The 12,211-nt window shown below is 30.5% G+C and overlaps 1 protein-coding gene across 1 annotated transcript; it reads left to right on the forward strand.

Annotated features, from left to right (window-relative positions):
- Nucleotides 1–1,734: 1,734 nt before the first annotated feature.
- LOC111001390 (synaptogyrin) lies at nucleotides 1,735–11,507 on the forward strand. The gene is made up of 5 exons (XM_045629256.1): nucleotides 1,735–2,002; nucleotides 3,865–4,102; nucleotides 7,675–7,811; nucleotides 8,427–8,601; nucleotides 9,400–11,507. Exons 1-5 carry the CDS (start codon nucleotides 1,901–1,903, stop codon nucleotides 9,429–9,431), a joined length of 684 nt encoding a protein of 227 aa, XP_045485212.1. The 5' UTR covers nucleotides 1,735–1,900; the 3' UTR covers nucleotides 9,432–11,507.
- The last annotated feature ends 704 nt before the right edge of the window (nucleotides 11,508–12,211 follow it).

Genomic DNA, 12,211 nt, shown 5'->3' on the forward strand with positions numbered 1-12,211 from the left:
AAACACTGTGCGAATGTTGTATTCTAGTAAACTTATCACTATTTTTGTATACATACATAATAGTATCATAAATATAATGCGAGGGAAACGTAAGTACATATATTAATTTCCTTGAATTTATCTCTCAGAGATTCCCTACATTTTAAATTATATATTGCACGAATAGCTGGATGCAGGATTAAAATAGATTCGAAATCAGCAGCATAACCCCATAATAATAAGCCATAAGTGATTAAGCTGTGAAAGTAACTAAAATAAACAGTATCAACAAACCAGCTGTATCGACATCAGTCAGTGAGCGAATTAAAATCATAAACACCATTCTCCACAATTTACCCTTTCCTTCCCAATCAGGCAATTGTTCACTTTCATGTTCATCATCGTGGTCTTCCATTACTACGACATTTACACGACATCATCCGATTCCACATTCTTTTCATTTGGAAGAACACAATATAGCATTATCTCCAGTTTCTCGGTCGTTCGTCAATGACTATATTCAAGACTAGGTTTAAGAGGTTTCTCATCAAACGTAACATCTCTTGACCTGATCAAAGAGTGTGTTACATCCTACAATAAGTAGCTATCATCAATATCGTCTAACCGATTAGTAGACATATTTTCCTCGTGAGCATGCAGGATAGCTCTTGCTGACTTAACTATTGTTCGATTTTCCTGTTCACTGCCTTGTTCAGTTTTACTGTATTTTTCAATATATATGTATTCTCTGGAAGTTTTCGTAATTAAATTCGTTGTAGTTGTCATTCAGGAACTCCTTCACAATATACCAAGCTGTTTCCACTTCAGTCAACATTGTTGTAGTTTATTGTGTACTTCAGACTTCTTTCTTTGAAAGATTTCAAACCGCGTATACTATTTCTTATAGAGCACAAAATCATTTTCTCTAACATCAAATATTATGCCGTTTATCTTCATGGCCAAACCTTTCATGATAATCTATTCATGATGATCTATAGTGTGTCAAGTGTATTCATCGGCCCCGGTGTGGGTTTAAATAGCAGTACTTACCTACAATTTAGCCAGTATAACCCACCAAATCTCTGTATTTTCCCTATTAACACAGCCATTCATAATCACGGAATACGATTTTCAGTTGATTTGAAGGATAAACTTTGAAAATACTTTTTGTATTCCTATTTTGCAAGTACTGAAATTAAATTTCTTGGAACTAAGCTGATATCATGTAATAATAATTCTCCCGCTTCCGCATTCCATTATATTAAACCCCTACCTAGAGCTTGTACGCCCATGCCATGCAGCAATAGTAATAATATTACAATTATGATGATGTAATATTTTTGATGATGGTTGTCTAACTAATGATCCCGATCATAATAATTATGCAATACATTCTGTACTATTTCTTTCAAATGACATTATAATTCTAAATTTTTTAACAATAATGAATTACTTATTAAAATAAATCGGTTTTCAATTTTACTTTTTCAGAACTTGATGGTAATGCGAAACTTATTGAACATGAATTTTTAGATTTTTGAATTTGAAAAGGTTTTTTTTCAACTGAATGTTTTTTGTACCACTGTCCACTACACATTTTTTATTCAATTCCTTTAATTTCCGATGTTACCTCTATGACATGAATATTCGTTTTTAAATAGTCTGCACTATAATTGGAAAATAATAATTTTGCATTAAGGTAACCCCAACTTTATGTCAGAGGACATAGATATGTCAAGCCAAAGAGTAGAAATTTGAAATTTCACTGATTGCAAACCCGAACAGGGAGTTTGACTGCACCTTCGAGTCTGCGCGATCGATAAGAATTGGTAGATAAAGATTCAGTGTGCGAGGTCAGAGACGTATATGGCTTGCATAGTACAAGAGTGTGCAAGACTACAGATTTTTTAGAATAGTAAAAATGGATACTTCAGGTGCTTATGGCGGCGGTAAGGCTGGTGGAGCTTTCGATCCACAGGCATTTATTCAGAAGCCCACAGTGATCGTCAGGGCGGTATGTTGGGTAAGTAATGTCAATGTAAAATCTTTATTCTACGCCTTTTAATCATATATGATACGTAACTAAGTTTACTGGCGTAAATAATTATATCTGCAAACCCTTTAAAAATATTAATATTACCAGGATTTAACCAGTTTCTTAATAATTCGTAACGCAGTTTACTAAAGATTTACATTGGGTAAAAAAATCTGGCACAAAAAGTCTGAAAAATATTTAAATGAACATCATTTATAATATCTTTAAAATTACCTTTCTAATATTTATTAATGTTGGACATTATATCTATAATTTTATACTTTTATTTTTATTAATCTGTAGTACCTAGTATGTCTTTCATGCATTTTGGTTTTCACTAACTGAATCATTATCTTGACTATGAAGAAGATAAATCAAGAGGCACTGAGAAAATTGTTTTAAATTTAAATAGTCTATTCTATCAAATTCTTGAAAAAAATACTAATATAATATGCTCTATATATTAGATATGTTACACTGAGAAGTCTTTTTTAAATGGTTTATTATAAAATACTCTTTAATTTTATTGACAAAATGATTCTTTCTGTTGTTGAAATTCATTTAAATAAAAGAAAAATATATTTTTTAAGATAGGTATATTTTTTTAAATTGTTTTTTAAAATCCTTAGTCAAAATTTAATTATCCCTTCAGTCTTTGTTGACTCAAGTATACATAATATGTTTTTGCAGCACCCGTAGGGTGGGCTTTTTATGTACTACTGAAAAAGTATTAAGTGGATTTTTATAAAAATGACTTCTTTTAATTAAGTTACATTTTCCAGTACAAAAATTGTATGTAGGTGGGAAGTTTGTTTTATTTGCAAAATTTACTGAAGAATAGCACATTAAAATAAAATTTAAGATTCTTTCTCATAGTATGATATACTATGAATGCTAATTATTTAATTTTTCTATACAATTGAGTAAAGCTATGAGAATTGAAATAATAGTGCGATTAATTATTAACAGTCTGACCATGAATATGCATCAAAATGGATTTAGCTATGAACAGGTTCTGGTAATACAATATTTATTATAGTTATATTAGTACTATTAATATAACTGCAACAAGTTGCTCTACTTTCATTGTTACATTTATTATCACAGTAAAAATGTATTGTACATTGTAAAACCTTCATAATAAATTTTATATATGAATATGCCACAGTAGTTATGTTAATGATACAATAAATTCGCGCTTTAAGATTTAATAAGCTTGTAACTTTAGAAAACCGAAGACATTATTTCATTTTTGCGTGAGCCGAATGTGATTTCAACGCCAAATTAGAACGTATACATACCTCGTGTCACGATGCCCTTTGACCCTCGGTAAATCTAATCCACCCTTTCTCAAAGTCGAACGAAAAACTGTGTGCCAATATGCGGCTTATTGTTCCAAAACCAAACTATATTGAGTAAAATTCTATTACCTTTCGGTCACAATAGGCTTTTTTTTTATTTAGCAGAACAAATGTACGTAATATTTATGAATATTTTTCATTATGTAAACAATAATTTTACAAAGACAAGTGTGCTGAACCATGAGTTAGCTATACATATTTTAAAAAATGGTCTACGATAAAATAAATTACCCTACGTTACAAAAATCGATTAAAATATTTTCAAAAATCAAAAACTTCTCAGATTTTCAAATTGTTTTTGTATTTATAAATCGTTTTAATAAAATCCTAGTTGTATAAACTGAAACATTATTATGTTTGGCGTTAGGGCTTTACAAAAAAAAACACTAAAATAAATATTTATCAATTTTGGTACGGTACAGGTATTTGGACACCTGTATTTGTTCGAGTAGAAAAGAGCAGAATTATTACATAATTTTTATTTTCCAGTTATTCTGCGTGATTGTTATGGGATGTATATCAGACAAGGGCTGGTACGTCAAAAAAGCTGATAACCAGGAGTACTGTGTCTACAACGACGATACGAACGCCTGCAACTATGGTGTTGGGATATCAGTTATAGCATTTATAGCCTGCGTGGGTTTCATCGTTGGGGAATATCTCTTTGAGCAGATGTCGTCGGTGAAAACTAGGAAACATTATGTTCTTGCAGATTTGGGCTTCTCTGGTGAGTACAAGTAATTATTAATGCTTCCGTGGCTCTTCCAATTAAGATTAACGAAAATTTCATAATTAAACAGTTTTAAATTATAGAGTAAATAATATTAAAATATGTTCACGGACTTCTTCTTATAAAATAAAAGGATCAAACTTTCTAGAAGAGATGTCAAATAAATAGCAAATTTTGTAATTTTAGTACATTGTAGGCCAATCTAGTGGTGGTAAGATTACCTTACATTTATAATTAACTTAAAGGAATTTCTAAGTCAGTTGTTTCACCAAGAGAAAAGAAATTCGGACCGTCTACAAAAGTCTCATCTACTATGGGCATTGATTTTTTATTGCATAATGCATGTATGGACCCGCCTATCGGTTGGTCGTCTTGTTTCTTTAGCAGTATTTTATTTTGTTTAAAGGATCCTTTTCTCGCTTTGCCGTAGATTAATAATAGAGGTATTTTTCTGAAGTGTATTTATCTCGGGAGTTTTACATACCTCTGGGCGAACGTTATGATGATTTGAAATGATAACGTTGTGTATATTACTTTATTTAATATACCTACAATTACTATCGTAAAGTCGCACCCCGGGTGTGCAGCGACACACTTCTATCTGTGCAATTATCAGACGCTCGTACGGTAAAGGAAAACATCGTAAGTTTAGATACTTCGACGGCGAGATACTGTAGATCTTATACATGCCCATGTACCCAGTGTCTCAAATAAACGTAGATTAATGAATTAAATATTTTTTAATAATTTTACTAACATAGTTATAAGTTTTACTATACTTACAACTTATGGACTTATTAATTGATCTGAAATAAATTATTTTATTTATTTATACCGAGATCGAATACCTAAACGCGCAACAGATAGGTTTGTTTGGTTGGTAGCTCCGCAAATTGGAAACTTCAAATTTGTCCTAATTTCAATCATTACAGACAAGACAAGCGTAAATAAGGTCACGCCATTCATAAAAAGCAAATTGACAAACGCGCATTTGTCCTCGTTGGTCCTGATTACCTACTTGTTACTTAGTATGTTTTATTACAATCACGGTTTCATTTCAATCATATATTCCTTTATGAAACTTAGTATTTTAGTCAATTTTTTTTGTTTCTGTGGTTTAGCTGAAGAAATGGACGAAAGATTAGTATTGGATAAACAATGTAGCTATAGCAAGTATGACTCCTAAATGTCAAAAACGTATCATTATAGTTAGAGACGTCTTGACGCTTGGTTAAAAACTTATAAAGTTATTCGTATAGCATTGGGAAAATAATATTACTTTAAAACGTTGACTATCGAAAGTATATTGTAATTTAATTACTAACTATTAGCGTATAAAATGATTTATTTAAACACAAATGAAGAACTATTTCTTCAAATTCTGACAGAAATAACTTTTAATTATTTAGTAAGTAATTAAAACAGTCTTTAATCGTTTCCCTTTGTGATACGCTCAAGACGTAAACGAAGGTAGTCTTTATTTGGTAGCACAATACCTATAAATAAAAACCTTGAAACACAGGACTATTCATTTCTAGTTGGAATTTTGAACTTTGTTTCATATAGAATATATAAAGTATAACATTATAGGGTTTTACGGCCCATATTTTCAGGCTGACATTTCAAATTGACCTTGACCGAGTTAGGCTTTATCGGTCTTCAAGCCAAATAGGCGATGTAACGATCGGTAAACATTGACTGTGAAAATAATACTTCCTTATCTTATGTAACTTAGCCGTACCCTTACTTTCAAGAGCCTGTGTTGATGAGATTCCAGTCCCTGGTCGCCCTGGATATATAAATATATTTATTCCGTGCCTTAATAAGGGCTGATGGAACTTCATACAATAGAAACGTGAAGTTATTCCGTGTTTTATACGCAATAAGGCCCCATCGCAGCCCGAATTGCTGTCACTGTCTCGGGGTGGACTCTTACGCAATGGAGAGTTGGAGCACTGAGGCTCGCCGGCCCTTATTACAACTAGTTTTGTATAACTTTAAATTAATATTATTTTATCTATTTTTTCTGAAATGGATTAGTTGGCTTGCGATAAAATATATCGTGTAAAAAAAATTCCATCAAACGAAGTTATTTAAATAGTGTATCGATTTTTTTAAATAGATACATATATTTTTTCTATTTGTGCTACTTTAAGAAACGATGACAAAAAATGAAAAGAAACAATCTTATTTTTTTGGAATTTGACAACCGAATAGGTCCTTAAGACACTGTACATATCTAAATTCTTTGACACAAATTCGTAGACCTGAGTAATAAAAATATTTTACGATAAAATGTTTTTTTTTAGATAAAAATTATATTTCTTAAAACGATTGTCAAATGTAAGAATATTTGTATTTAAATAAGATAGTTTTTGAAAATGTTAAGAATTCTGTTACATGTATGTGGCCGAAACGCGTACATAAATAATAAATATGTTAAGGATTTTCCGCAGTACCGCCCAAGCTAACAGGATTTGTGCGTACTACTTATTTCTGCGGAACGTGTATTACATGTCTTAACACGGTTTTCGGTTTAAATAGATTTAAGAATACCTTGATAATTAATATCTTCAATTGAAATACAGTAAAAGTCGCATAAGATTTTCGGGAATTCCGTATTGCGAAATAGGGAAAATAACACGTATTATTATGTATTATATTCTAAATTTGGTTTAATTAAATTTGGGTAAATAATTTATAGGTAATAAATTATACATTTATAAATTAAATTAAATACGTAGTGTAATTATAATTACATTATTTAAAATAATCACTTATTTTGGTTTGACTGAAAGATTTTGATGCATTAGCCATTAATATATTCTTAACATAGTTAAACTTTTAGCGTCTTAAATCATTAACAGTTGATAAAGCCTGGGCGTTTGACAAAACTCTTCAACTTAATCGGGTTCTACAGTATACACAATTGTCAAACGATGGTAACCAATCAGAAGAAAACAAAACGGATCGTTTCGATTTAGACTACTTATATATATTTTGTCAGATGTTTTTTAATAACAACTAAGTCTATTCTTCACTTTACTTATTAGTGTATTATAAATGGTGGAATAAATAAATGATATGCAATCATGCATTACTTATCTTTTATTTGCATGCAATTTTCCACGAGTAAAAGTATACTGCAAAATTAAAATATAGAACTTAATAGTGTACAGTTCCTGGGTCAACGGGATGTTTTCACTTTATATTTATCACTCACATATAACAAAGAAAATAATAGTATAATACTAAAGGTTTAGAATGCTTATGAGAGTGCCTGCTGGCTATTTTATTCTACAATCTAGTAACTCTGACGATTTAGGTAATCACCGATTATAAAACTTTGAAAGCCTGCATGAGCAGAGCAGCCATAGCTCGTACAAATAGATGTGAAAAAAAATCAGCGAACTGAAACCAAGTAAGGAAAGATGTAATTGGCAAAAGGCCCATGCAAATTTGATGATGTGTTCCATTTTAATATAATATTTTGTAATTTTAATGTTAAGCATAGAATATGTTTTTCAAAATTATTTTCAAGATTTTTATTTCTCTTATACAATTTTCAGGATTCTGGGCTTTCCTGTACTTCGTGGGTTTCTGCTACTTGTCTAACGCCTGGGGCAAGACTGAAAACCCGCCCATGGGCACCGCTAACAACATGCAAGGCGCTATAGCTTTCTGTTTCTTCTCCATTTTTGCTTGGGTATGTTTTTTGTAAAAATCTATTTAGAACTTCGTTTAAGACTATCATATCTGTATAGAAAATAATAGTCATTTTACATCGTTTAAATGCATTTGAAATTATATTTTTTGTTCTGAATATACTATATAAATAATATTTTCTTAATGTATAAAAGTCATGTATAATTTTATTTTCTGTTCTATATAATAGAACGTTAAGAAAGAAATCCAATACAACATGTTCATGGGATAAACTCTCCATTCAAATTTGAAAAAAAAAACATATTCCAATAAATGTTTATAATCGATATGATTTATCCACAATATTCGGATAGTAGTGTGTTTTAGATTTTTTTATGTAGCCATGTCTGTCATGTAGAAGGATTAACATTTATATTTGTTGTCAAATCTTGCGTTCGTGAAAATTTATTTTGTCTTAAATAACGAAAATATAAATATATCAAGCTACTATGATATACAGAAAATCATGGCAGTTTGGAACGAACTTCATTTTTTTTTCATTGTAAAATCATTATCAGTTATGTTCATCTAATCTTAATCTGTAATACATACATTGACCGTTAGGCTGTACCTTTGGTAATACGGATGGACAGTTTCAAATAATCATAAATTTCAGGTGGCATGTGCTTTCTTCGCGTTCCAACGCTTTCGAATGGGTGCTGAAGCGGCGTTTGCTCCGGCCTACGAGGTAGAAGGCACTGTAGGTAGCCCTGGAGGATTTCCTGCTTACCCGGGCGCGCCTGACCCCCAGCCCCCATATAGCGACCCTCCATTCTCGCAGCAACAGACTGGTAAGTAACGCTTTAGCGGTTATTACGTCATCTAGTAAAGAATGTAACTTGAGGTTATAGAAAAAATGAAGGTTATAAACATGTAACAGAATATGATTTTCCTTAACCTTTAAATTCTATAAAAATATTAATTATAACACACAGCACACAAACTACTTATGCCTGGATTAAGTACATTGAAAAAAAAAATTGCGATATCCATTTTTTCGAATTTCTTAAAACGATTTTTCGATCGAGACGAGGGAAATCGAGAGTTAGGATCTGAAAACAAAAGAACGGCCAAGCATAAGAAATAACTGGTACTTTTCCAATGTCACAAATCAAACATCGGTAGTTCTAAGTTAATTTAATATTCCATTCGTGTAGGTTTGTGACAAGAAGCATCGCAACGTATTGAACGCACCCATTCTCGACATTTGGTAATGCCAATTCGAAACTATAACGTTTATAACAATGAAATATACAGGACTTAAAAAATTTCTTAATATAAACGTAGGTTCCTAGTTACATTTTAATAAGAAGCTGAAGAAGAATCGAGCCTTCATGGTCGCCCATTAAAGACAACTAATCCAGTCCATGTTCATGGGCTAACGAGCTACGCTAGCTGAGCTGAGCTTTAAAAGCCTTAAGGCGAACAACGAAACTTGATTTTAAAATAAGTTCATCTCTTTTATATATGTTGCCTTTCAGAAAGGAGAACGTCAAAAAAGAGTTTTGAATTGTCCCGTACTAGTTGTGAGGGTAGAATATCAAAATCCATATTGTTGATGAACTACATTTTAGTATTACTGTTTACAGGTAACGTTGAGTACACAGCCCCAACCTACTAAGATCCCTCAAATCTATGGTTTGCTCGAAGACAAGAAGACAGTAAAAAGATCTCAAAAGATATAGTCAAACTAAAAATCTTTATTTTTATATTAAGTTTGATGATATTTATTGTGCAATACTTATTATTTTATTATAGATTTATTTATATTATGTCACCAAAGTATATGTTACAAATATTTTTTAAATGCTTTATTTTTTAATTATTGCGAGTATAACACACCAACCATATTGACCTTACAAATGTAAAACGTCACATTGACAGATTTTAAAATTAAATTTTTGAATGAAAGTTTCTGTCTACTGTCTGTCAAAAATGTTTAATTTTTAGTACTTAAGTATTGATCTTTTTTTTTCATTTATTGAATGTTTATTAACTTATTGATTTTTGTACCTAATAGGTATAATATGTATATTTGACAATATTCCCTTTACATCGCTGTACTATAAGATCTATATGTAAATAAAGAGTTTATTCAATGTAGTGCCATAGTAGCCTCTCTTGTAAGATCCTATAAATAGAAAAAATATCGTTTTCTATATACAGGATCTTTGTTCTGAGTGGTTTGCTGTTTTCTAATACCAAATATACTAGAAGGCAAAAAAAAAAATATTGGAGGCGAAGTATTAATCTCTAGTCTATGTACATTTATTTCAAAGATAAAAACTAGTATTGTTGCGCTGAACTAATGTACACTTTCAAAATGTTATGTAGTGATGAAAACAGAAAGGTGCATGAGTTTAAAGTTTAATAAAATTAACTTGGTTTTTATTTTAAACAATAGAAGAGCATAAAAATATCATTTTGTATACTGTTATACATATTATATACAATCATAATTGTAAGAGAAGGTTGTCTGTATCAAACAGAAATCAACATCCCATTGTATGGGCTGACACTAATAACACCGAAAAATTAAAAACTATACTATTAAAGTGAAGTTTTAATATCTATGATGAAATAAGTAAATGTTAGTATTTTACTAAATTAATGCAATATTGTATCTTGTAAGTAGAACTATAAGCGTGGTCTAAGTAAGGTACAAAGCTGTTTTGAATCATTCATATAGAAATAATGTTGCCATCTTAATATAAGGACAGTAGGTAAATACTGGCCTATATGTGTAAGGCTTGATGTTTTAGTGTTCTAGTAGAAACATTTCGTGTACAACCAGATATTTTTTGTATGTTGAAAATGTATAAATGTTTATAGAGTTTTTCACTTCCATAGCTTGCACAGTTATTAGTTTTGTAGTAAAGTGAAATATATTAAAGGCTTATGCATTTGTTCATATTTTTGTGTTAAATGTATAAAATAATATTCGATAAATGGCATTATATTAAATTGTATTTTCGAAATGTTACCATGAGAAACGATATCTTTAATAAAGCTTCTGAGACTTGTTAATAGAAAAATATGTAAGATGTTGCATAGATAGTTATTTATTCAGTATTATTAAAATAGATTGTGCTTGTCGCCTTTGTATTGTTTATTTTACAGATCTGTGCTTTAGATATTGGTAGATTAGAAAATATATTAGGTATGTTTTAATTTTTAACTGAGAGAGTTGGATATTATGAGTGATGCAAAAATATTTATAATTGATAATTATGATATCTTTATTATTTAGACTCCAGTTGTGTAATTTCTCTCAAGTCTAAAAAGTAACATCATTTGCTTAAAAAAAATTAAAAGAATTACTAGGTACTGATTGTACTGAATTTACTCAAAGGCTATTTGTGGGAAATAATGATTAGCAACTGAGCTATGTCATTGTCATACAAACAGGTTTAAGTGACACTTTGAAAATAAACCTCACTTATTACAGTTTTGTTTCAAGAATCGAATTTTTCTAATCCTGCAGAAGATAACTGTATAAAATTATTTTTATTAGATTGTAAACTTAGAAACATAATTTCTACTTTTCACAGCTGATCTGGCTACTATTGGCATAATTTTGTGTAACGCACAATGAAAGTTTATTACAATTTTGATGGTGAAAATTATGTTTGTAAGTTTAGCCTTATTGTGTATCTGTTGTAAATGTAAATTGAATAATATATAGGTATTGTGGAAATTGTTGTTTTTTATTAACAAAATGTCACAATCAAAAAACCTTCTGGGTTAGTCAAAATTAAAATACCTTAAATTTATACACTGGTATTGTGTAAATAGTGATTAAGATAACAAGTTCTCTTTGTATGCTAAAATCTTTGAAACTACGCAACGGAATTTTATGCGGTTTTTTTAATAGATTCAGTGATTCAAGAGGAAGGTTAATATGTAAAATAACATCCATTAAATAGTAGAGAAGTACTGTTATTTTTGAGGTTTCTAATGTGATGTCGTAAATAATTACATTTCCGCTTACATTGCAAACGCAGGCTGAGCCCTACGAGTTTTATCAAAATAATGTACTAAGTATTGTACACATTGAAAAGGTCTAAAGAAAAGTCCGTGATGGTATCTCTTAATATGGATAACCCACAATAACTTTTTTGTCATTTACTTTTTACGACAAATAATGCAAAGCGATTTTAACCAATACAGCAGTAATACTTAACCAATTAAATACCTTGTTCATTTAATATAGATCTATACAGCCCATTACATCTTATTTAGCAGCGATCAAACGCGTATATTATCGGAGCTTTCCAGCGTCGGAAATAATAATACATAATAAAAACTTGCTTTTCATCAGCCTTGCACCCGTGCGAAGCTGGGGCGGGTCACTAGTTATGTATAAAACCTGTGCAAAAATAATTAGTGTTTTTCATGACC

Source organism: Pieris rapae, chromosome 8, assembly GCF_905147795.1.
Source record: "Pieris rapae chromosome 8, ilPieRapa1.1, whole genome shotgun sequence".
In the NCBI taxonomy this organism is placed as follows: domain Eukaryota; kingdom Metazoa; phylum Arthropoda; class Insecta; order Lepidoptera; family Pieridae; genus Pieris; species Pieris rapae.